Source organism: Melanostigma gelatinosum (genome assembly GCF_949748355.1).
Source record: "Melanostigma gelatinosum genome assembly, chromosome: 21".
Lineage (NCBI taxonomy): Eukaryota > Metazoa > Chordata > Actinopteri > Perciformes > Zoarcidae > Melanostigma > Melanostigma gelatinosum.
In genome coordinates, this window is record NC_136654.1 from 19,599,687 (window position 1) to 19,622,515 (window position 22,829).

Genomic DNA, 22,829 nt, shown 5'->3' on the forward strand with positions numbered 1-22,829 from the left:
GATAGATAAATAGATAGATAGATAGATAGATAGATAGATAGATAGATAGATAGATAGATAGATAGATAGATAGATAGATAGATAGATAGACAGATAGACAGATAGATATATAGATGGATAGAGAGAGAGAGACAGAGAGACAGAGAGAGAGAGACAGAGAGAGAGAGACAGAGAGAGAGAGACAGAGAGAGAGACAGAGAGAGAGAGAGACAGAGAGAGATAGATACAGAGAGAGAGACAGAGAGAGAGACAGAGAGAGAGACAGAGAGAGAGACAGAGAGAGAGAGAGAGAGAGAGAGAGAGAGAGAGACAGAGAGAGATAGATAGATAGATAGATAGGTTATTATCATGCACACATGCCTGTGCTTGGGTGAGAAGCAGGACAAATTAGTAGTCAGCGCCATTTCTTTCTTCTAAGTTGTTTCTATATTTAGCTCATACTCGTGGAGTACAGCGCATACTGTACACAAATAAATTCACAGTGTCTCGATTAAATATAAACATACTCTGGTGAGTATTGAACCGCAGTTTTATGAAATGAAGACTGATGAATAGGCAGGCAGGCAGAGAGGAGCTGTCCTTGGTGCTGAATCAGCCACCCGCGCTTGGCTGCTGGAGCTCTCTGCAGGCTGTTGTGTCTGTCTGGTCGCCTGTGGCTCTCAACACTTGTGTTACACATCAACATTGTTAACTTGTTGAATTTTACAGTGTGCTTTTACCTACTTCAGATACATTTCGGCACCAACATGGAAGCTAAAAACGAGCATTAGGAGCTATTTCCTATTTGATTTACTGCTCTATTCACAATAGATTTGGATTGTATTTCATTTAGCGAGTTGTTTGTTTTGTTGTTTTGTTTGTTAAGCAGACCTTTTATCTCAGGTTTCTATAGGTATGCAGGCACAGGACCAGCATGGACCTGTGAGGGTGTATTGTTTTTATTTTTTTAGTTTCTAGTTCTTTGCTCTATTGTTTGCATGCTTGTCAGTAATGAATAAACCAAAAAAATGGATGTACTTGCTTGCGGAAAATTCATCATTACCTTTTTGAGTCCATGTTGGTTTGAGTTTGATGAATATGAATGTGAGTCATTTCATTATATGCTGTAAAGTAAACAACGGTGTTTACAAAGGCTGTATCACAAAAGGTAAATACGTAGAATCTTGTGCCACTTACTTCTCCGAACGTCACCATCCTTGAGCCAATCAGGACACGCCGCACCGTTCCCACCGGCCGATTTTGAGACGTCTCCACCAATCAAAACGAGCCAAGCGCTACGTCACGGCGAAATCAAAGTTGTTGTAAGAGCGCGTGTGTGTGCGCGAGTGGGGAGGAAAACTGCATGGCCGGTGCATGGGAGAGGCTCGAGACAGCGAGGAGAAGTGGACAAACCTACCGGCAGCGGCGACTGGATATTTCCTGACACCAATGAAATCATTATCGGTCTGTTCTGCACCAATTTAGAATAAGAAGCACCTTTTCGACGGGATATCGGTTTTTTTTTACCGATGAAAGATGATGACTTGACACTTAACTCGCGCTACCTCTTTCGGACTGCAGCGATGTTTAAACCTCTGCGTGCATAGCCCCCCTGTCACCGTGGACTTATCCATCTGTTTCGGTTTTGCTGTTGAAGGAGAAACGATATGACGGAAATCAGCGAAAAGGAGAACGAACCACAGAACCTTCACCGACCACCACATGCTACCGTGCCCAGCCAACCTGAATCAAAGGTAACAACACACCTCATGGCGATTTATTTTTTCTTTCTCATTTTAAAACAAAGCACATGATTGTTTTTTTTTTTAAAGCTAAAGCACGTTTGTCTCAAAAGTTACTGCTCTGTCTTTAAATTCAAAATGATTCGTATGGGACATTTTGACGAAGGTGGTTTCTGTCTTTACGAGGCAAATTCTGCTGTGGTTGCATAACAGCTCTAAGCCGCTGTAACAGCCGCTGTAATTCTTGTGATTTACCTGACCTCGCAGAGTTAGCAGACGTTACTTTACATACAGGTGCGTGTGTGTTTGTGTGTAATGGATGCATACAAATATTAAGGACAAGAAAATACAGTGTTTTCTTGAATCGCAATGATGTCATGAACACAGGTTAAGGGAATGAGATGCAGGTGGAGACAGTTCAGAATGATGCTTGGAAGCGATCCATGATATTGTGTACCTGCAGTAAACATTGGAGGTACAGCTCCCAAGCAGATGACTTATGAGCTTGTACCTTTGGGGGCATCTTTTCTCCTGCACAACCCAAAAAAAACATCACAGGTACCAGGATGGCAAACATGATGGCGGCATTGGCAGATGAACCTGCGTTTGGGTCTGTTGGTCCTGCATGAACTTGACATTCTCTGTCACCTCTACGTTGTTTTCTGTGCTTTCGCTGCTAGAATACAATCCGCCACCAGATTAGCTTCATCTTGAGTTAATCGTGCACTCATTAGCCCAGATCACAAGCCATACATCTGCTGCTAATATATGGTCAGAGATGGGGAAGAAAGCCTTCTCGTTTTTCGCTCCAGCCACTTGGAAATACAATTGATGAATCTTTGGCATAATTCAGGACTATTGAAATTCTTTGGTAAAAAACTTCCATGTCACTCCTCTCCCTCTCTGTTCTTAGCCTACTTTTAGTCTTGTTGTAGTATCCTTACCTGTTCTTGCTATTGTTCTTTCTGTTTGTAGTTGCAGCTTCTTCATACTCCTGGATGTTGACTATAAGAAGGTGCCCCAAGATTAGGAAGTGAAGTATATGACCCCCCCCCCCCCCCTTAAGGCATTTATCATGTTATCAGGTGTGCATATTACCATACACATTTGAATTAGCACAAACCATGGCCCCCAGGGCAGTATAGTATATATACTTTTGTATTTCTTTCAAAAAAAAAGATGGACTCATTTTTGCTGTTGGATCTTTCTTGACCAAAAGTGGGGACAATACATTCTCACATACTGACTTGACCTTAATCTCCTGCATCACATTTATCTTTTAACCGCGTCAAATGAGCTTCAAGAACGGCCCTAATTGCAGCAGCAATCGCAGCAACAAATCACATTATGGTTTGTTGGGTCATCACCACAGGGACCTGAACCAAGCCTGGCTGGGCGGGCCTCTTGCCTGTTTCTATTTGACTACAGACAAACACAATGGATGGTGGGCGACGAGGTGCCGCGTGGATTTACGAGCCAATCAGCTAGCAGATGTTTGCTGTGTCTCGCTGGGGGCCGGGTCATAATTCACACACATGGTCGTCCGGGCAAAACGGACCGGGGAGGAAGCAATCCTCCGAGCTGCGTCAGTCGTGTAGCTCCGTGTTTGCCAAGCCCCTGCTGGCAGCCGCGACCGCTCCACATCCCGCAGAAGAAGAAGAAGATTAAATGTGTGTTACAACATGCGGGGTCTCTTTTCAGAGTAGTCTGCTCGTGGGCATCTCTAGAGCCTCACTTGTTTCTTTCTGTCACTCTCAATCCTCTCATTCGTGCGTATGTTGCTGTATTCATTTCATAACTATTTCAGCACTTTGCTTTCCCTCTTTTGCGTCCATGTCCATGTCTCTTTCTCTGCAGTCTTTTTCATCTCTTCATCAGCTCGCTCTCTCTCTCCCGGCAGTCCCTCGGCTCTCAGAGTGTTTATTACAGCGATAAGTGGGCCTACCGTCTTTCTATAGTGCTTCTAATAGATGCTGTGACAGAGAATGAATAGTTATTCCACCTCCTACGGGCAAGGTGATGGGTACTGTCATTATTATCCCTCTCTAATCACTTGGAGAGCGTGCCATTCAAGCGTTTTGCTTTTAGCGGTACAGTAAGGTACGATAAAGTAGATGACGAACTTGGAAAGGCAAAGCAATGGTTCAAGGAATACTTCACTCACAAAATGATCATTTGTATATGAGTCACTCTGTGTTTCCTTGAATTCGAGCCTCCACAGTGAACAAGGAGTCAAAGAACAGAGATAAGTGTTGATGAATGGAAGTAAATGGGGGGGGGGGGGGTCTGCGTTAAACAGCAGGCCTTCATCAAGATATCTCAGGATCAGAAACTGTTTATTGCCAAGTATGTTACACACACACACACACACACAAGGAATTTGGCTTGGTGATTAGTGCGCGACAATAGAAATAGACATAACTCAAAAAAAGAAAATGTACAAACTCTCACACAACTATGTATGCATTTAAATAGTACGATGTTAGTGAAGATGTTTGTGTTTTGGAAGTAGTGAGCCGACTGCATCAGTGAGACTTAGATTATACTGCACGAGTTGTGTGTGAGTTTTGAAACAGATGTTTTGGTATACTGTCACTGTCTTCTCATCAAGACTCTTCTTCATTTTTTTTTCATTCTTCGTTCACCATGGAGGCAGAAAAACAAACCTTCCCTCAAGAATCCAAGGTAACATTTTAACCTGGCACACAACCCATTGACCGGCAAATTGTCATTATTGTTTGTATGGATTCGAACATATAATGTGTTAATTATTGAGCTTTGGAGGTGATAGCAAGCAGATTTTGTCATCTTTGGACAGAGTCAGGCTAGCTGTTTACCCCTGATTCCAGTCTTTATGCTAAGCTAAGCTAGCCTGCTGGAGCTTCATATTTACCTTACTAACATAATGGTGACATTGATCGTCTGATCTACCTCTCGTCATGAAAACAAGTATTTCCCAAAATGTGGGACTGTTCCTTTTAAACTCCACGTCGTTTATTAGTGGAGGAAATGAGAGCCGTGCACAGAATCGGCCGCGACATAAAGTTTAATATTCACAGACAGTCGGTGTTAACGCTGATAATGCACGGTGGTGCTGTGCCTCGGTCCGCAGGGCCTTCACACAGCCCATCGCCTTCTCAGCCAACACAAAGACATTTTCACGAGGTAAAATGATGGCAACTGCTCTCTGACTTTGCCCTTCACAATGACTTTCTCAGAGCTCTCCTCTTTCTGCTCATTTGTCTCCTCTCTTCTTCTAGTGGATTTCATTCTCTCCATTTCGAGTATGTATTTCCTTCCTCTGTTCTATTGACCGTGTCCCATTTAAATGAAACCCAACACCTCGTCTTTTTCCACCTGTGCTTCACCTCTTCTCATCTTTCTCTCTTTATGTCTCCCATTCCTCCTTGCTCTCCTACAGTGTCTTCTTTCTCCATAGCTCTGAGTGTGTGGCTGGCGATGGTTTCCAGGGTGCTTGAGAGGATAACGGTGGTTTAACTATAGGCTCGCCAGCCTGAGGTCCTGCCAGGAATGAGAGAGAAAGAGGAGAAGGGTGAAGTACAAGTGTGAGGAGATACAAATCTATAAAAGAGAAGAGAATGATGAATACTTCTCCTTTTATTCTCAAAATTACTTTACATAAATGTGCAAACATGAAAACAGTCAAATTTCAATTTGTTATTTCTTCCATTCATGACGCGCATCATTAAACACAAACGTGTAGCAATACATTGGAGAATGATCCCGTTTTATTGAATTAGTTTTGGACAGGTTTTGACAGGTTTTGACATTTCATTTCCTCTTGGTTAACTTCTGAGTTCAGAAGGTATCTAACCGTCTTTAATGAGCTTTTCTGATGCGTCCGTGCCGTTCACATGATTGTACAGTGTGGATGACATTTCTGAACGGAGCGTATTCGGCCTCCTCGTGTTTGTCTCTTCCGTATCGCTGCTGGCAGGAGGACACATCCCTCACTTCTGACAGATCATGATATGTTTGTGTTTCTCCTGCCAGAATGATTGACTCGTGCCGCTGACCTTTTGAAGCAAACTATAGTCTGCACAGAGAACAGATGAAGGGTTACAGAGAGACAATGAAGCAGAGAGGTGCTCGTGTATCCAGTGATGACCCGGCACTGCTTGGATTAATGACGAAGTCATTAAATTACCGTCCTTGATTGAGTTCTAAAATGCTGCTGATCCTGCAGAATCCCATGTGCAGTGTGGGGGTAAGAGCGGAGTCACTTGGGAATAAATAAGGCCTTTATCTCGTCCTTTGTTTAGCGCTAGTCCTTTGTTTAATGCTGACCTTAGGTTGATGCTTAGAGTTTCTATTGTCTCCTGAAAGGCAAAGCTGTTCAATGAAATTGAGCAGATAAATAAACTTTTTTTTAATGATATTCCTGACCTCCAGCTCCAAATGGCCGACTCACGTTGAGGAAAAACTGTGAAAACTACACATGTATACAGCTTTAAGACTTCTTTAATATTTAAAGGCTTCAATAATCAGTCAACAAGAGCTTGTGTTGCTTAGCAACTATGATGTCACTTTATCATCAACTCTTCAAGAGCGTACGACAAGTAAGTTACTGGCTTGAAATAACATTGAATTATTTCAGTTTCAAATTTTTTAATAATCTATCCCAGAATTTTCCTTTTACATCTGTCCCTCATTCATCTGAATTGAGGAGGTTGTGCTTTTAAATGAATATGATGATCTTGTCCTGATTTAGATGTAAATGAATCAGTCACTTGCATTGCTGTATGGTAGCTATAGGGCTGAGAAGGCAGCTCAAATTTAAAAACCGACATCAGTGATCGATCCTTTAGAAACGTCAGCGCAGTCCGATAGTGAGTAATCAAAGGGTAACCGCATTGTTGTGAAATTCACAATGAGGACTGTTCCTCAACCATTGTGTTGGAATCAAAGAGCCGTTGTGGCAGTAATGCTAACTGCAAAAGCTCCTCGTGCAGTTTAGCCCTTTAAACGCAAGCTTCTTGATGCTGCACGCTCGGCCCGGCAGCTTGTGAGCTGGCGAGGTCTTCGCGAGCAAGAGGCTCATGCATCACCAGGAAACAGCCCTCCAAACTATGGACAGGTATTTAGGAGCCCCACAAACGCCTGTGCATGTGACAATGAGAAGAGGATGGGAGAATAATTTACCTCCATTTACATCTTTTCTTTTTTTACTTCAGACAGTATAATAGATCACAGAGACACCTCTGAGGCTGTATCGGTTCATTTTAGGTTCCCCTTCCCCATCTGCTAAATCCTTCAAAATGAAAGCCTTATTTTACCTTGTCCTCCCCCGTCTGTGAGTTTGTAATTGCCTCGATATATATTCTCTCTTGAGTAATAAAGTTTTGATGTGACTCGAGTAATTTGGAAGGTAATGCAGTGCATATCAAAGGAGCCATATGTCTCATTAGAGCAACCTCTGAAGCGCTTTAAAACTGTTATACAAGATTAACGTCATTACAGCTGAATGTGATTTTTCAATACTTGACAAAGATACTTCTCATATACATGCTGTTTTGTATGGTGGAATTCCCCCCCCCCACCCCCAAAAAAAGAATCCCTCGTAGAGGTTGATTTAAATATACGGTCAGTTTTGCACAGTTCTAGGAAGTTTTCAATTTATTCCAAACCCTCCATTGCAGCTCGTGCCGTGAGGCATTTAAAGGCCACATTAGTTGGTGCTCTTCCACCTCAAAGCGTGCTGCTGGAACAATGCTGCCTAATGTGGCCTCCGTTAATTTAAAGCTCAGGCCTACTGCAGGAAGAATGCCAAACTTAATCACTTTCCTGTGTGCACAGTAATACTTCAATATACATTTTTTAACATCATGCGCAGCTAGAGCTGTCCTGTGAAAAACGCTGCAGTGGGCATTTATGTGCAAGAGTTGGCAGACATTGGGGAGCAATTTGCTCAACCGTCTTCCAACTGCAGATAATAGTTAAACGAGTGCTTTTCCTCAGAGACGGGTGGGAACTGGTGCAGTAGCCTATATTTAAATACTGTCGTCGAAACTGCTCAGTAAGGTAGTAATAAACCTAACCAACATTTAGAAACAACAATGTACATATTGTACTCATATTGTAGGAGTAATGAATTCTGGATGACGCAATGTATTTAAATCTGCTCGTGTTTTATCAATTGATAGACTGCTACAGCTCTCAACAATGCAGTATGCTGCTGTGTAATGGTTGTGCTTATTAAGGCACAGTGGCAGCTTTGGCTCTGCTCATAGATGTCACTGGTATCGATGCTAAAACAAGCATTCTTATTCAAACCAGGCTTTTATATATATATATAAGTGTATATATCATGTAATGAGTGCCAGAGGACATGCGCCCACTGTTTGGCAGCTGAAACTACTGGCAGATATTAAATGACAGGACTGCTATTGTTTTATGTCTTTAATTTTATTTCTGTAAAGACAACTGTGATGACAGTCCAACAATACACCATGGATACGTTTGATACTCTGTATCATAGCCGGATTAATTATGAATAAAAGACATTGTGTTTAGAAAGTTGAATCTTCTTTCCAAAACACTGCAGTCAAATGGTTAAGATGTGTTTTTGAGACATAACCTCAAAGCAATGTTACCAAAGTAGTTGACATCAAGATTTGTTATCGGGGAGATTTTTCTCGTTATGTTGTTTTTCCTCAGTTGCCTCACTGCTTCACCTCTGTGTTGTTGAAAAAAAAGCATGGGAGCTGGAACGGCGTCGTAGTGGCAGCAAGATGACTTTTCCGCCTTTCACAGGCATCTTGTGTGGACACCCCCCCCCCCCCCCACTGCTTAATCATTAATACATCCAGGCATTCCACACAACAGCCTATTTATAGAAACCTTCACCAAACATCCCTATGCTCTGTGCTCATTTTCAATCGGTCGAAGAACAAGGCTGAGGCGTCTGCTCAGTCTCCACTGTACCATTTGTGTGTCAGAGGGGTGATGGAGAAAGGCCCTGGTGCTTTTGGCTTTCAAAGACAAGGGGTGGGGGCGGGTGGTGGTGGTGGTGGAGTATTTTCAGTCCATCTCTTCTCTCACTCGGCTTTTTTTTCCTTCAGTTTTATCTATTTTTTGCCTCCCATTCTTTGACTGCCCTCATACTTTTATTCTTCACTTCCTCCTCTCCCTCAAACACCGGTCTGCTCGAGTACGCCCTGCTACTTTCACTCTGATGAGCTAATTGCCGTCAGTAGTTCAGAGTGTGATGGGTCTCCAGTTCTGTGATCCATAAATAGACTTTTCAAAACCTTACAGAGAGACACAAGAGGGCCATGCAGAAATATCGAGATTTGCGTTCATTAGAGCTCTGCTTTTGATTTCTGTTCTGTTTTCAGCCGAGGATGTTATGGATATAAGAGAAAAAACACCAGAAGCGGTACTAGCATACATTATAACACAAAGCCATTCATAGAATAAGAGTAACCATGTAATGACAGGAGATAATCAAGATAGCGGTGCGTGTGATGCCCTGCAGCAAACTCAGGGCTAGGGCTGGGCGATATGGCCTAAAAAAAAAATCTCCGATTTTTTTACAAAAAATCCGATTCACGATTTAAATCGATTTTTTTCCCCCAAAATTTTTTGCAGATGACAGAAGCTGTTGAAAACAATTTTTTCTTTTATTTTGTGATGATTTTCCCAAGTAGGTTGATAAAAATAAAGTGCAAACAAAACCTGAACATTGTAGAAAGGTGCCTGTAGTATACAAAAAGTATTTGGTCACTCTTTTGTTTGCCTGAATCATTTAAATATAAAATTAAATTAAACATAACATTAAATGGCATTAAATAGTAGCCTTCCATTGTAAACAACTGTGCAAATGTAACTTTTTACAGTAAGCTTTTCTAACTGAATACACTGATACAAACACAGCATGAAATAAAATGTATATGACCCTTTAACATTCACATTTTCAAAAGTGCAACATCTGATCTAACATCAACATAACATATTTTGCACAGTAAATAAGTGCATGTAAACAAAATCAAGTGCATTCACAACATAACCAACAGTATTAAACAGTAGTGCATGTTTTTTCTAAATATTTTTTGCCAGGAAGACAAGCCTGTCTACTACCTCTGGCTTCAGGCATGCACGGTGGCATGTAACAATGCCCCCCCCCACACACTGAAAAGCCTCTCAGAGGGGGCACTTGTAGCTGGCACAGAGAGGTATTTCTTTGCTAAAGTACTTAGCCTTGGAAAGTTAAGTTGGTGACGCTTCCACCAGTCAAGTGGATCGGTGTCTGGGTCAACCTGCTGGACCACAGGTCAGTTGTTGCGGAGTAGAATGACATCCCCTCCAGCTCCGCAGAGATCCTTTGGCGTGTACTATTGTACAGCCGAGGCAAGGCAACGTCAGAAAAATGTTTACGGCTTGGTAGCACGTATCTGGGGTCCAAAGCTTTGAGACGGTGAATAAACCCCGGCTTTTCCACGGTGTATATGGGCACCATATCTTTTGCGATATACATCGCGACTGCATCCGTGATGGCTTTCCACCGGGCACTCTTCTTCTCATGCGGAGTACAGTTGGTGAATGTCTCCAAAATGCTGGGTTGTTTTTGTGAGGTGGCGGCGGCAGCAGTGAAGCTGCTGGCCGCCATTGTTTTAGTTTGTAAACAATGCGCGCGCACTCTACTACGGGAAAAAGGGGTGGGGGCGATTTTCTCGATTTTCAATAAAACACATCGCCTTAAAGCACACATTCGAATTAATCGATTAAATCGATTTATCGCCCAGCCCTACTCAGGGCGCTATGATACTTCTCTAAACAAGCTTGTCTGCATGTGTTAAAGACCACAGGTTAAACCCTGATTTTATGATCAGATCCCTCTAACCGATTATAGGCTCTTTACCACACTGAAGCGTGCATGTACTGGCTTAACCAATCAGAATCAGCCTACCAAACTCCTCTAGGATCGATTTTAAACTATACTGCACGTTATGATGTCGTATAATAAACCACAGTAGACAGTTTGGAGCTGAAGAAGAACTGACCTTTGTCCTGAATGTGACACCACCACTGTACATGGCCCAAAGTAAGCACAAATGAAGTATGTGGACACCCGAACGTTAGAACATGTTTTTGTGATTGTTGGACATTAACAGCCCCTACTTCTGTGAGAAGAGTTTGTCCGCTGGGATTCGCTCCCATTCAGCCACAGAAGCATCGGTGATGTTGCCCACTGATGTCGGGCAATAAGGCCTGGCTCATAGATGGTGTTTCAGCTGTTGGAGGGGGTTCATGTCATGGCTCTATGAAGGCCTCAACTTGTGCATCAGGGTGTTGTCATTTCAAACTTTCACCAACAAGTTAGAAACACACATTAGTTCAGAATATTATATCGTGTAGTAGCGTAGTATTTACCTTAATTTGAAGTACGGTGCTGATCAAAACCTTCAACAATATGCCCAGACCAAAAGTACACAAATGAACAAGGATGTCCACATACTTCTGGCCATTCAGTGTAGTTCAGCTTGGCCTGATCTCAAACTGTGAAGGTGCCCACAGTGGCAAATACATAGCTTCTTTGTACATTTTGATCATAAAACTCTTTTCTTTGACGGTATCTTAGATTGACCTTTTATAGGAGAGGGTAAATGGGGTGGTGTAGATATAGATCCACTGATGAACTGTATAAAGCTGCACACTTGTATTTTATTTGTTCAAGAATTATTTATTACTCTTTTCAGTGCAGGTAGTTACGATATTGATTGTAATGGAAGTTAAATTGAGCAGCACTGGTACAAGTCTAATATTTATGATTAGTCAACGCTCTAAAACTACTTAAATACATCTGGCATTGAACAAGCTTGTTCTTTTAATCTTCGGATGAGTCCTCTGTGTTTCTTCAATCTCAGTAAGAGCTCACGGAGGTATATTTAGCGATTGATTATCAGTCATGTGTTGCCTAGCCTGTGCTTCAAGAAACATTCCCCCCTGAAACTGGAGCAAAGACCGGCCTTCACCACAGAGAAGATGAACAAAGTCAGACAAGTTAACAATCTAATAGAGAGGAACATCCATTACCGAATAGGCCACCAGTCGAGCCAAGAAAAAGGCCATTAAGGAAAGCGTGGACTCAGCTCCCTGTAGAAAACATTTACGAGAGGCTCTCGCTAATGGGTCAACAGAGAGGACTCTTTCATCACTCAAACTAATTGGCATCTGTGAATCTGTAGCTTAAGGAAGAAAAAGAGGAGCGTGCTCAATGCCATCGATCCGATGTTCTGCGAAGGAGTGAGGCGGCTTTTACGATTGCTTTCAAAGGTACGATTGGGCAATGAGGGTGCTACCTTTTGTAGACGAGGAAACATCAGGACAAGCAAAAACATGTTAACGCCACACAAAAAAAAACAAATCCCTAATTAAATAAAACTGTGTTTAACTTTGAAGTCCGAGGCAGTTCAGCCCAGTCGCTGACACAGACTGCTAACGAGCTCCGTGAGGATGGCGGAGGGGCTCTTCACGGACTTATTATACATCCTTGCCCTCATCCTCCAGGCAACTGTCTTGATGTACGAGTCCACAGCAGGTATTTCTTCCATATGTTGGATCCCATCGCTCCCAAGTCCCCGTAATTGTTTGTCATTATCAGTTCCACTTTACTGTAGCCAAAAGCAATGTGATGGCAAGCATGCGAGAAATCGAGGCCGGCAGAGTCAAAGAAAATGGGTTTACGTAGGATCCGTTTGTTGACGGCGAGTAGCCGATTGATAAAATAGTTTTTAGAGACTTTCAGATTCTGTTTGAGTGCTTACTGAGGTTTTCTCTTACGTCCTTCAGTGGATGTATTTTGCTGTTTTGAGTTAATGTGTCCTCCTTTCCTGTTTTCTTATTGTTTTCTTCCAGTTACAGCGGTTGAAGCGCTCCCTGTCCTTCAAGTCAGTCATGCGCAGCAAGAGCATGGACAACTTCTTCCAGCGCAGTAACGGCGACTCCCGCCCTCCCTCGGCCCTGATCACCTTACCTCCACCCCCGCCATCTCCTCTCGCCATCTCCGCGTCCCCCCTGGCCTACGAGCGCTCTCCGTCACATTCGCCGTCTACCAGTCCCAACCCCTCACTGTCGTCACCTTCTATCACTCCCTCAAAATCGAAGCCGAAGTCTCAGGCCCAGCCGGTCAAGACCCACTGTTTCCAGGAGCACGTCTTCCGTCGGCCCGCCAGCTGCCAGCGATGCAAACACATGATCCAAGGTAGGTCAGTTGCGCCGGTTACTTATAATTGTGTTCAGAGAGGTGGAGGTCTGACCAAAAGGAGCCATAAGCTGGTCAGTGGATTCTGCTGAATGCTAGGTAATTCATTTTTAGGCAAGCATATTCATTTTTAACCAGAGTTTAGTCAAACTACTATACCTGGCTTATTTATTGTGCTCCTCACCAATGTGAAAAGATATAAAGTTAAAATAGACTTGGAGGGAGCATCAGCTTTAAAGGGAGCTGCAGATATTTCGTGTTTATTCGCTGAAATTCTGTCTACTGGGAATTCTGCTCAATTCTTTACCCAAAATAATGGAAGAAGTTTTGTTTGTGGTTCTAAGGTGAGTGAAGATCGTTACTTTGGGTCCATTTCTTCAGCATACAATTGTCCCAATGGAAATTATTGAAAGCAAGCTCTGTGGTCCAATCATGCTTCCACGCCTCCCCGGAGAGTTGTATCTCCTTCTCTTACAATCGGTCTGCTGACAAGCCGTTCATGAAAACCAAGTCTGTTGAACAGGTCTGATGTCTCCCCAGAACTCTAAATGCTTAATTACTGGTTAAAAGCTGTCATTAGAGCACATTGAGCTCCACAGTTCAACACTAGGGCTTACTGTACATTCAGTGTTGTAGCTCATATGCTTTAGATGAGACTTATTATTGAACAAATTAATTTAACATACTGTACTTTACTGTGTAACGTACAGAGCAGCCCACTAGAAACATTTGCATGCAGAACATGAAGCATGTGAGTGTCAAAAACTGATAGTTAGACAGTCTGTGAGGCAAAAATCTGTTTTTTTGCTAAAATAAACTCTGAACAATTAAAATTCAGCTACAAAGCATCTCTGGATAGTCTTTTTAATGGTTTGAAGCTCCTACAATCCTTCCTTTACAACATAAAGACTGGAAAACAGTCACAAAGCTAAAACAAAATGTGGTTTGTGAATACCATTGATGAAAAACTGGCAGAAAATGCAGCATTTCACTCACTAATTATACAAAATATAAAAACACTGTGGACAGGTAACGCAACAAATGATCAACGTTATTGCTTCCCACCTCCATTGCGATCACCATCACCGCACCTGATATTGCGTTTTGCAGTGGTCTTACTTGGTTACTGATGATATAAATATTGACAGCTGTCTTCAGCGTACTCCGATGTGTTGAAGTGAATTGTCTTGTCTCCACAGGGAACTCCAAGCAGGGGCTGCGTTGTAAAGCCTGCAAGCTGGCGACCCACCTCTGGTGCTCGTCGGAGCTCTCCCAGCAGCCCTGTAAGGGCAAGGTAAGAACACCTCAGACAGACTTTTCATTAAGTCTCACTGCCACGCACTATGCACCTCTGTGAGGCCAATAGTTCCACTTTACAGCGCACATCAAATACATCGTAACACTCAAGTGTCTGGCAGCGATGGGACACCCAGAGATGTGGTCTTCTCGCGTTAACAGGGGGGTGAAACTCTGAGATCCAAAATCTTGCAAAAGTTGCTCGACGCGCTACCTGCTCATTGAGACAGCGGGGAAAATATGTGTAACATATTGTTATTATTCGTCTTGATCACATTGTAATCATCTTAATGATTAACCTCAAGTGCATCACATGTACTTCACTGATCATTCTTTTTTTTTTCTCATGATTGTGATGTTCTTCGTTGATTCTTATGATTCTAATGTTTTGTTATTGTAGTTTCACTGTATTTCCTCATTCCCCTGACACCTGTCCCTGACTTGTGAAAGGGAATGCCACCCTTGAAGGGACAACTCTCATTAGCATAACACTCTTAATCAGTTTGTCAGGGCAGCTGTGTATTAATTAATGATATTAAATTCAATGTACCCTTGTTGCTTTGCTCACAATTGGTACACTTATCTCCCAGTAGCCAGGCTTACCACGGGCAAAACATTGTTTTACAAAGTTAAATACATTTTTATATTCGGTGTATTTGTTTGTCAAATGTGCTGGGAATGCACGAGTTCACTGTAGGCAAGAGACTAACCCAGAATGCATTGTGTCAGCAGAATTAAACTGTCTGCTGGCATGGCCTTCAGTGCATGTAATATGCTGAGCCTCAAAGCCCCCGTCTTGTGAGAAGAGGATAAAGCCAACCAGCAGAGACAAAAAAAATGCAGAGGTTATAAATGGAATGTGGGTGCAGGGCTTTCAACGGTAGCCTAACACACTGTTTAATGTGAGAAAGGGCAGCAGGGGGCTCATATTATCTCCCAACTATAAATGCCATAAAAGGAACAACTGCTGAGGAGGATGACACTGATGAAGTTTCAGTGGCCAGGTCCCGTCATTTTTTTTCCCCCACTCAGCCTTTTTGTCCTTCCTGCCGCATGTGCTGCTCATCTCACATAGCGCCATCGAATCTTCCTCTCTCTTGACTGGGTGCTACATTTCCTTCCTCCCCTCTCAACTCTGTTGGAAAATTAATATCTCTCTGTACCAGCTGGTCTGGCTAATTCAGTGTGAAATGCAGTGTGTTTGGGAACGCACACAATCCCTCGAGGATATGACACGGCCAGCTCTCGCCAAGCCTTCGGCGGTGTCCTTTTCGATCACTGCACACTCATCAAAGCAAGGATTCGGCATTTTACCGACACTGGATGGAGGGCGAAGCCCCTTCTTATGCTCCTACGTAACTTGGGGTCCGGGGTCCACTGACTTCTCAACCAGAGTGCGTCATCCAAAGCTTTTGTATGCAAAAAGATTGCTTCTGAAATTTTACCTAGATCGTGAAGTGCTGTGATTTTTTTGCAGTGCAAAAGTCAATCATAAACATAACAAGAAGTTTATTTGAGCTCCATCCTGATCAGCTACTTCATTAACATAATGCTTGTAATAATAAGCCAATATAAAACATATAGTATTAAAAACACTGTGAATGGCACCATGTTACATAATGTGTACTTTCAGTTTTGATGACTTGTTAGGCAGCCACAACTTGCACAAGCTAGAGTAAATTAGTGTAATTAAAAATGAAAAGGGGAATATCGATGACTGCAGTTCCTCTGGCTCGCTCTCAACCCATTTGCTGAGTGCACCCATATATGACCGATTGCTTTAAAAAATGTCCAGAATCAAGCATTTGAAAAAGGCTTTGGAATCCTGACAACATTCTGCTAATCAATGTTAATTAAACTTAAAGATGTCTGAGCCTTTGATTAAAGAAATAGGCCTGCTGAGCACTGCACAAAATAATTGCTTCTGCAGGAAAAGCTTTACACTCGCGTCCATCTTCACCCGAATTTGTGTCGGTCTCCTTCAGAGTCCAGTCCTGCTCTTGGTGGATGTCAACTGACCAAAGAGTGAGATTTCAGCTGGTCTGCTCTCTTAAAAGCAGTCCACTCATGCTGCACAGTCACCATGGCTGTATGTTGATATGTCAGTGTAGGGGAAGTGTTCGACTATTGCATGTGAAAGGGATGTTTCGAGGTTGCTAATGCTGAGGAAATAGTTCCTCTCCCTCCCCTTTCCAGCATATCGTTTTGTTTCAAACTGGAGCACTGGCAGAGGAGGTGAGGCCGATTGCTGCTCATCATATCGGTGAAGAATTTTGACCGAGAAGTCTTTTATTTTGTTTCTGTGCTTTGTTTCCTGAAGCACTTTGTGATTAAAAGGAGGACGACAAAAACAATATTTAGCACTCCTCTGTGTCTTTACACGAGAGCTGCAATGATCGGTTGACTGACAAACATTACTTGATATTATTTGATCATAATTGCTGCCATTCTCATGTTCACGTAAATTGAATATTTCTGTGTTTGAGACTCGGCAAGCATTTTAATGATGCCATATTGTACTTAAACTTGTACATTTTTCACTTTTTAAAAATAATTAAATCAAGAAATCAAAGTAATCTGCCTATTAATTAATGATAAAAAGCATCCTTTGCAGCCATACTGTACAGCTATTTATGTGAGCAACTGTGTGCTTTCTAAATGGCTAAGAATGGTAGATATCATAATAACTTTGTTGGTCATTTTGAAGTTGTAAGTCTGTATTACAATTGCGTCATTAGTTAGAAATAGATACACTCTTATGAAATCACACTGTTCAGTGTGGAGGTGAAGTTTGTGTTCTGTGACAAAGGAGATGAAGAAGAGATTCTGGGCAAATTCTCGTCTGTCAGTCCTGAACAGCTGTCACCCCTCATTTCTCTGATGGCATGTTGTTCTCAGCAGGTATCACTTACAGTAAAACGGATGAAAGGAGATACGGAGATTAGATAAAGCCGAGATACTATCTTTATGAACTGCTTCTATTTGGAGAACACAGAACGGATTCATCACAGCGTCTGTCAAACACAGGACTTTGTAATTGTGTCTCTTAGACTGATGAGTCCATGTACTGCAGCTCAACATATTTTCTTGCTGAAGAAAGAAACACAATTGGATCTCGGAGACGTTCAGTACCACATGGATGAATAGGCTCGAAGGCAGAGAGGAAAAAGGCTCAGTCATTCTCTATTAGGCATGCAACCGTGTTGGGGGACATTTTTGCAGAAGCTCCACGTTAAAACTAATGGTGAGAGTATTATTGACACCATCCACGGTAAGTGATGCAGTCATAGATCATATGAGCTGATCGACCCTACATGTGTCAAGATGAAGATTATGTTAACGGCTTATTACTGTCAGGTTTATGTTTTCTGTTGTTTGTGGCCATGCCGCAAAACATTTACTTCAACAGTGATTTACTGTCAATGCCAGGTGTGACATTTATTTAAGTTCTTTTTTTTTTATTGCTGTTGTTTGAGATACTTATCCACAGTCGGTGTATTATCTGGAGTAGACGGCGGTTTTGTTCGATAGCCAACAGCAGAGAGACGTCAGGAAGAGAGGGAGGAGCCGAAGTTTAACCCTGACCTCAATCTCCTCCTAACCTTAAAAAGCAATGCATGCCTAACCTTCACTGTACGTAAATCATATGATAGTATACGTGCACAGATATTACAGCGGAATAACTGAAACATGTTGGCTGTGAAAGTATTGAAGATATGTAAACAAAGAGAGGTCTTGTTGCTCTCCCCTGCTTACCTCTGGTGCACAGATTTTTCACGTGTATATGTACAGTACTTCTGTATTTATTTCGATTTCGACTTCTTTTTTTAAATTTAGGTTTGTGATGGTTTACAGATTCAAAAAAACTGTGGAAAACTGTCAGATATAAAATACATCAGCATTCATAGGTGATTTCAGTTGATACTTGCACATCTTCATCCCACATACTGTCGGCCCGCCTCTCTCACACAGGTTTGTCTCACAGCTGAATATTACATCCGTCCTCTGTCTTTTTTTCTTCTCTCTCTCTCGCTCTCTCTCCTCTCTCCTCTCTCTCTCTCTCCTCTCTCTTCCGGCTTGTCAGACAGGAGCTTTCAAGAGAAACTTCAACTCTCCTCTGTTAACCAATGACATGCTGGAAGTGGTCAGAGAGGCTCCTGCTGCCCAAGGTGAGTGATGGAAACGCCGGCTGTCTGATTCCTCACAAGACAAATAACTAAAATCTCAGGATGACTAATCACCGTGTCTGTGGCCTTCGATCCTAGGTGGCCTCTGTATGTGCATAGGGTTGTGTGTGTGTGTGTGTGTCAGTATAGAGGCCGCTATAAAACGACATGTGTTGCTCTGTGTCTGTGTGTAGAGGCGGATAATGGCATTGTCGACCCTGTGTATGAGGCACTGCGCTATGGGACGTCGCTGGCTCAGTTGAGTCGCTCCAGCTTCAGCAGTATCTCAGAGTCGCCCTGTCACGAGGTATAAAAACACACACAAAACCCCAGTCCATATAAATTCATGTTGACATTAATCATACCAACAATATTGCTGACTTTGCTGGCTGCAACTCTTTCTTTATGACAGGAGGAAAAACTGCAAGACAAACTAGAAAACCAGCCAATAGCTGAAGAGGATCACATCCCAGGAAGTAAGTGAATCATTTTCCTTTGAATTTTCTATCTGATAATTGACTGTTTTGCAGCTTAAATAACCACTAGAAAAGACCTGAAAGGAACAGTTTGAAATTTTGGGAAATAAGCTTTTTTGCCCTTTTCCCGAGAGGTACATGAGAAGATTGATACCACTGTCATGTCCACTTCAGATATAAAGCTACTGGGAGCAGCTCGTTAGCTTAGCTTAACAGAAAGACCGCTAGCCTCACTGTAATTAACACATTGTATCTCATTTGTATATCGTACAAAAACAATTCAACAAATGAGATAATATGTGTTAATTGGTGAACTTTAGAGGTTGATTTTGTTACCTTGGCACAGAGCCAGGCTGGCTGTTTTCTCCTGTTTCCAGGTAATGTGCTAAGCTAAGCTAACCGCCTGCGGGCTTCAGCTTCTTGTTTACCGTAGAGATATGGCAGTGGTGGTGGTGATCTTCTTATTTACCTCTCGTCAAAAAAACAATTCCCAAAATTTTGAACTATTCCTTTAAAATGTCATCGCGTCTGCAATGGTCCTGTAAACGGATGCTTCGTCATCAATAGACTGTTCAAATCTTGCTAAAGGATTTTTTATGATTATTTCTGTGCTGAGAGTATCTGTAAATCTACAGAAAACCTTTTGGAAGTGTACATTTTATTTAAAATGTGAAGTACAACTATTGAGATTCCACAATGTGTTTGTGGCTAGTTGTCAGAATGACGTGTGTGTGTGTGTGAGTGTGTGTGTGTGTCCATCTTTAGTCCCAGGAGAAGGAATAATCTCCGTTTGTACTGCTGCCACGTTTCAGTAAATGACCTTGACTTCTGCCTTCGTTGTGTTTGCCGCAAAGAGAACAAGACCTCTCTGTGTATCCCTCCCTCTTTCTTTCTTTTGCACTCTTGCCCTCTTTTTAGAATCCTTCTTCCTTTCACGCATATTGTCTTTCCTTCCCCTTTTCCTTTTCCCTCTCTGTCTCTCCAGTGCTCACCCCTCCTGAAAGTGAGAAGGCTGATTCAGAAGACAGGGTCAGCCTGAAGGTGTGTAGTCAGCACTCTTCTCTTCTTTCAGCCTCTTTTAACCCCCTTCAAACTCTTCATCCTTTTCACTCAGTTTCAGACTTTCACATAAGAAAGCATGCAGATAACAATCTTCTCTCTCTCTCTCTCTCTCTGTCTGTCTGTCTGTGTGTGTGTGTGTGTGTGTGTGTGTGTGTGTGTGTGTGTCCTTTGATACTCCCTCTTTTCATCAGACTCCAAAGAAAGTAGAGGTCCACTCCATCCACACATACGTGGCTCTCTACAAGTTTCTGCCTCAGGAGAAGAATGACTTGGAACTACAGTCAGTCCAATTTCTTTGCATACTGTACTGATTGTGTACATGAGAGACATCAGATGAAAAAGGAGGCAGGGTGTACCTGGCCAGCATTTACTGACATTCACACACCATCTGCCTCCTCAGCGGGAGTATTGTAGGGGGGTTGCATGGTTTGTATTGGGGGGGGGGAGAGTGTGCCAGGAGCCCGGGAAGGACAAACCACTGCGTTGAGTGTGTGACATGAAAGGAAAAAAGATTCTTTGTATGTTAGTAGGTGCAGGAAACTGCTGAGTGTGGTATGACACCCACCACTAATCTGGAGGATGCGTCTGTGCAAGAGGACCGTGCACGAGGTGTTTTGCCACGTGCACGGTCATGATGGCATTTACAGTACTATGCATAACACATGAACAATGAGTTAGGCGTATCAGTGTTGAGTCCTACCTGACTAGAGTAGCCTCATCTTCTAATTTATATGTGAGACTCAAATTCAAAACATGATGTAAAAACTGTCAAAATGCTCCTCAGGGTTGCTCACTGTGGCACGGTACCTGACACGTATTGTCATGTGACTAACATGTTTCTGTTTAAGGAACATTTTAGCTGTAGATCTCGCTTTTATGCTGAGGTTTAGAAGATTGACACTCTCATGCCTGTTCACTCAGGAAGCTAGAGGCAGCAGCCGCTTAGTTTAGCTTAGCATCAAAGACTGTAAATTGCCTCCAGTCGCTATGCTAAACTGATGTTTGCTGGCTGTAGCTTCCTATTTAGCATACCAACATCAACTCGGCAAGAAAGCATGTTTTCCACCAACGTGGTGATGAATGCTTAAAAGGTTCTATACAGGTCTTGGCTACAAGCCCTTTTGTTTGACGGTGTTTTCCCTCCAGGCCTGGCGACAGAGTTCAAGTCACAGATGACTCCAACGAGGACTGGTGGAAGGTGAGAACAAAAACATTTCTATTCAAATCCGCTGTAGTGAATAAAATATTCTCACGACAAATCTCTGCGTTACCTTTGAATCGATACGACAGTAACACACGCGCGTGGACTTCAGTTAGACGGTGTAAGTTCTGTCATTCAAAGCCGAGTTGTTCAGAGACAGTAAGACTAGAGAGATGGTGGATATGCTGGAAGGACGGCAGGTGTGGGTGTTGGCAGCGCTGCTTATCGTGAAGAGGAAAAGAGGAAGAAGACCGATTGCAGTCAGTTTTTAATGAGGCATCTGAAGATTCTTACCTTCGCCTACCGGAGGACGGACAGCTCTGTCACCAGGGGAAAATACAAAATACAAGGACATCCACTTTAGTCAATAAATAAATGATAAGCAGTGTAACCATATTTCTATCGATTATATTACTGGTATAAAAAGCCTGGCGACCTGTCCAGGGTGTACCCGGCCTTCGCCCAATATCAGCTGGGATCTCCTCCAAATTAATGTAAAAATAGCAGATATTTAAAGTAAACTTGGATGAATTAACTTTATTATTATAGTATTGAGAGTAATTTCCACCCATGCAAACTCATTAAATTACACTTAATCCCACTCCTGCCATTATCAATGTAAACATGCCTCTGCTAGATGTGGAGGAACCGACATCAGGAAACGAGCAAAACAGCTAACTTGGCAACCGGAGGCTTTGCACGCCTGAGTGCCTGAAGAGAATAGACGGGGATTAGGGCTCCGCACATGCAGATGCTTTTTGGTGTAGTACTGACGTGACTAATTAGAGAACAAAAACTATCTTTTTATTTCTGGTTGTCAGCTAATTGTGATGTTTTTTTTTTTAATTCTGTGTTACTGTGATAAAAATGCGATGCATATTTTGGCAACTGGCCAAGTAAACAGAAACGGGAATAAAAAAAAATCTAATTGCGTGAATGCTCATCCAAAGACTAGTAGAAGCTGCCTGTGTTGGGTTTGCTGTTTGAGACGTAAACAGGCAGACGATTGAAATACGGTCGTTCCTGTTTGTCAACGAGGTGGCAAATTGTGGCCTTTTTACAAGACCATAGTCAGCGTCATGCATTTCTGTACCGCAAGCAATTAAGAACCTTTTTTTTTACCCATTTTAGCCGAAACAGAAAATATCTATTTATAACCGTGTCCGTGTTTGGGCGTGTTTACCAGGGGAAGAGCAGAGACAAGGTGGGATTGTTCCCGGCCAACTTTGTGCAGCGGGTCCGCCCCGGTGAGCGTGTGTGGAAGGTCACAGATGGTTTCCACGGCAACCGAGACAAAGGCCAGATGACTGTGAAAGAGGCCCAGGTGAGCACACAATTTTCCTCTCTCACACACACACACACACACACACACACACACACACTGGATGCATTTTTTGTATTATTTATGCATCTTCATGCAGAAAACTGCTGAGATTACAGAGGACAGCATGTTATGGCTTCCAATGCAGCTCACTTTTCGCCTCAGTCCACAAACTCTCTCACATTACTGAATGTCACTTGCTCCTCCTCCTGCTCCATGCCCCCCCTCCCTCCCCCCCTCCCTCACCCACTCTCCCTCTGTAGATCTGTGTGGGGAAGAACGAGGAGATTGACTGTTTCCTCCGGCTGAGCAGCGGGAAGAAGAGAGGCTTGATCCCTGTGAAGAATCTGCTAGAAATATGA

General features: G+C 42.7%; 1 protein-coding gene across 1 annotated transcript; it reads left to right on the forward strand.

Moving 5' to 3' along the window:
• Positions 1-1,646: 1,646 nt before the first annotated feature.
• LOC306795009 (SH3 and cysteine-rich domain-containing protein 2-like) lies at positions 1,647-22,829 on the forward strand (the record flags this gene model as incomplete). Its single annotated transcript, XM_079293330.1, has 11 exons — positions 1,647-1,733; positions 12,600-12,945; positions 14,145-14,239; positions 18,326-18,410; positions 18,602-18,714; positions 18,820-18,883; positions 19,869-19,924; positions 20,137-20,225; positions 21,092-21,143; positions 22,333-22,470; positions 22,731-22,829. 11 exons carry the CDS (start codon positions 1,647-1,649, stop codon positions 22,827-22,829), a joined length of 1,224 nt encoding a protein of 407 aa, XP_079149456.1.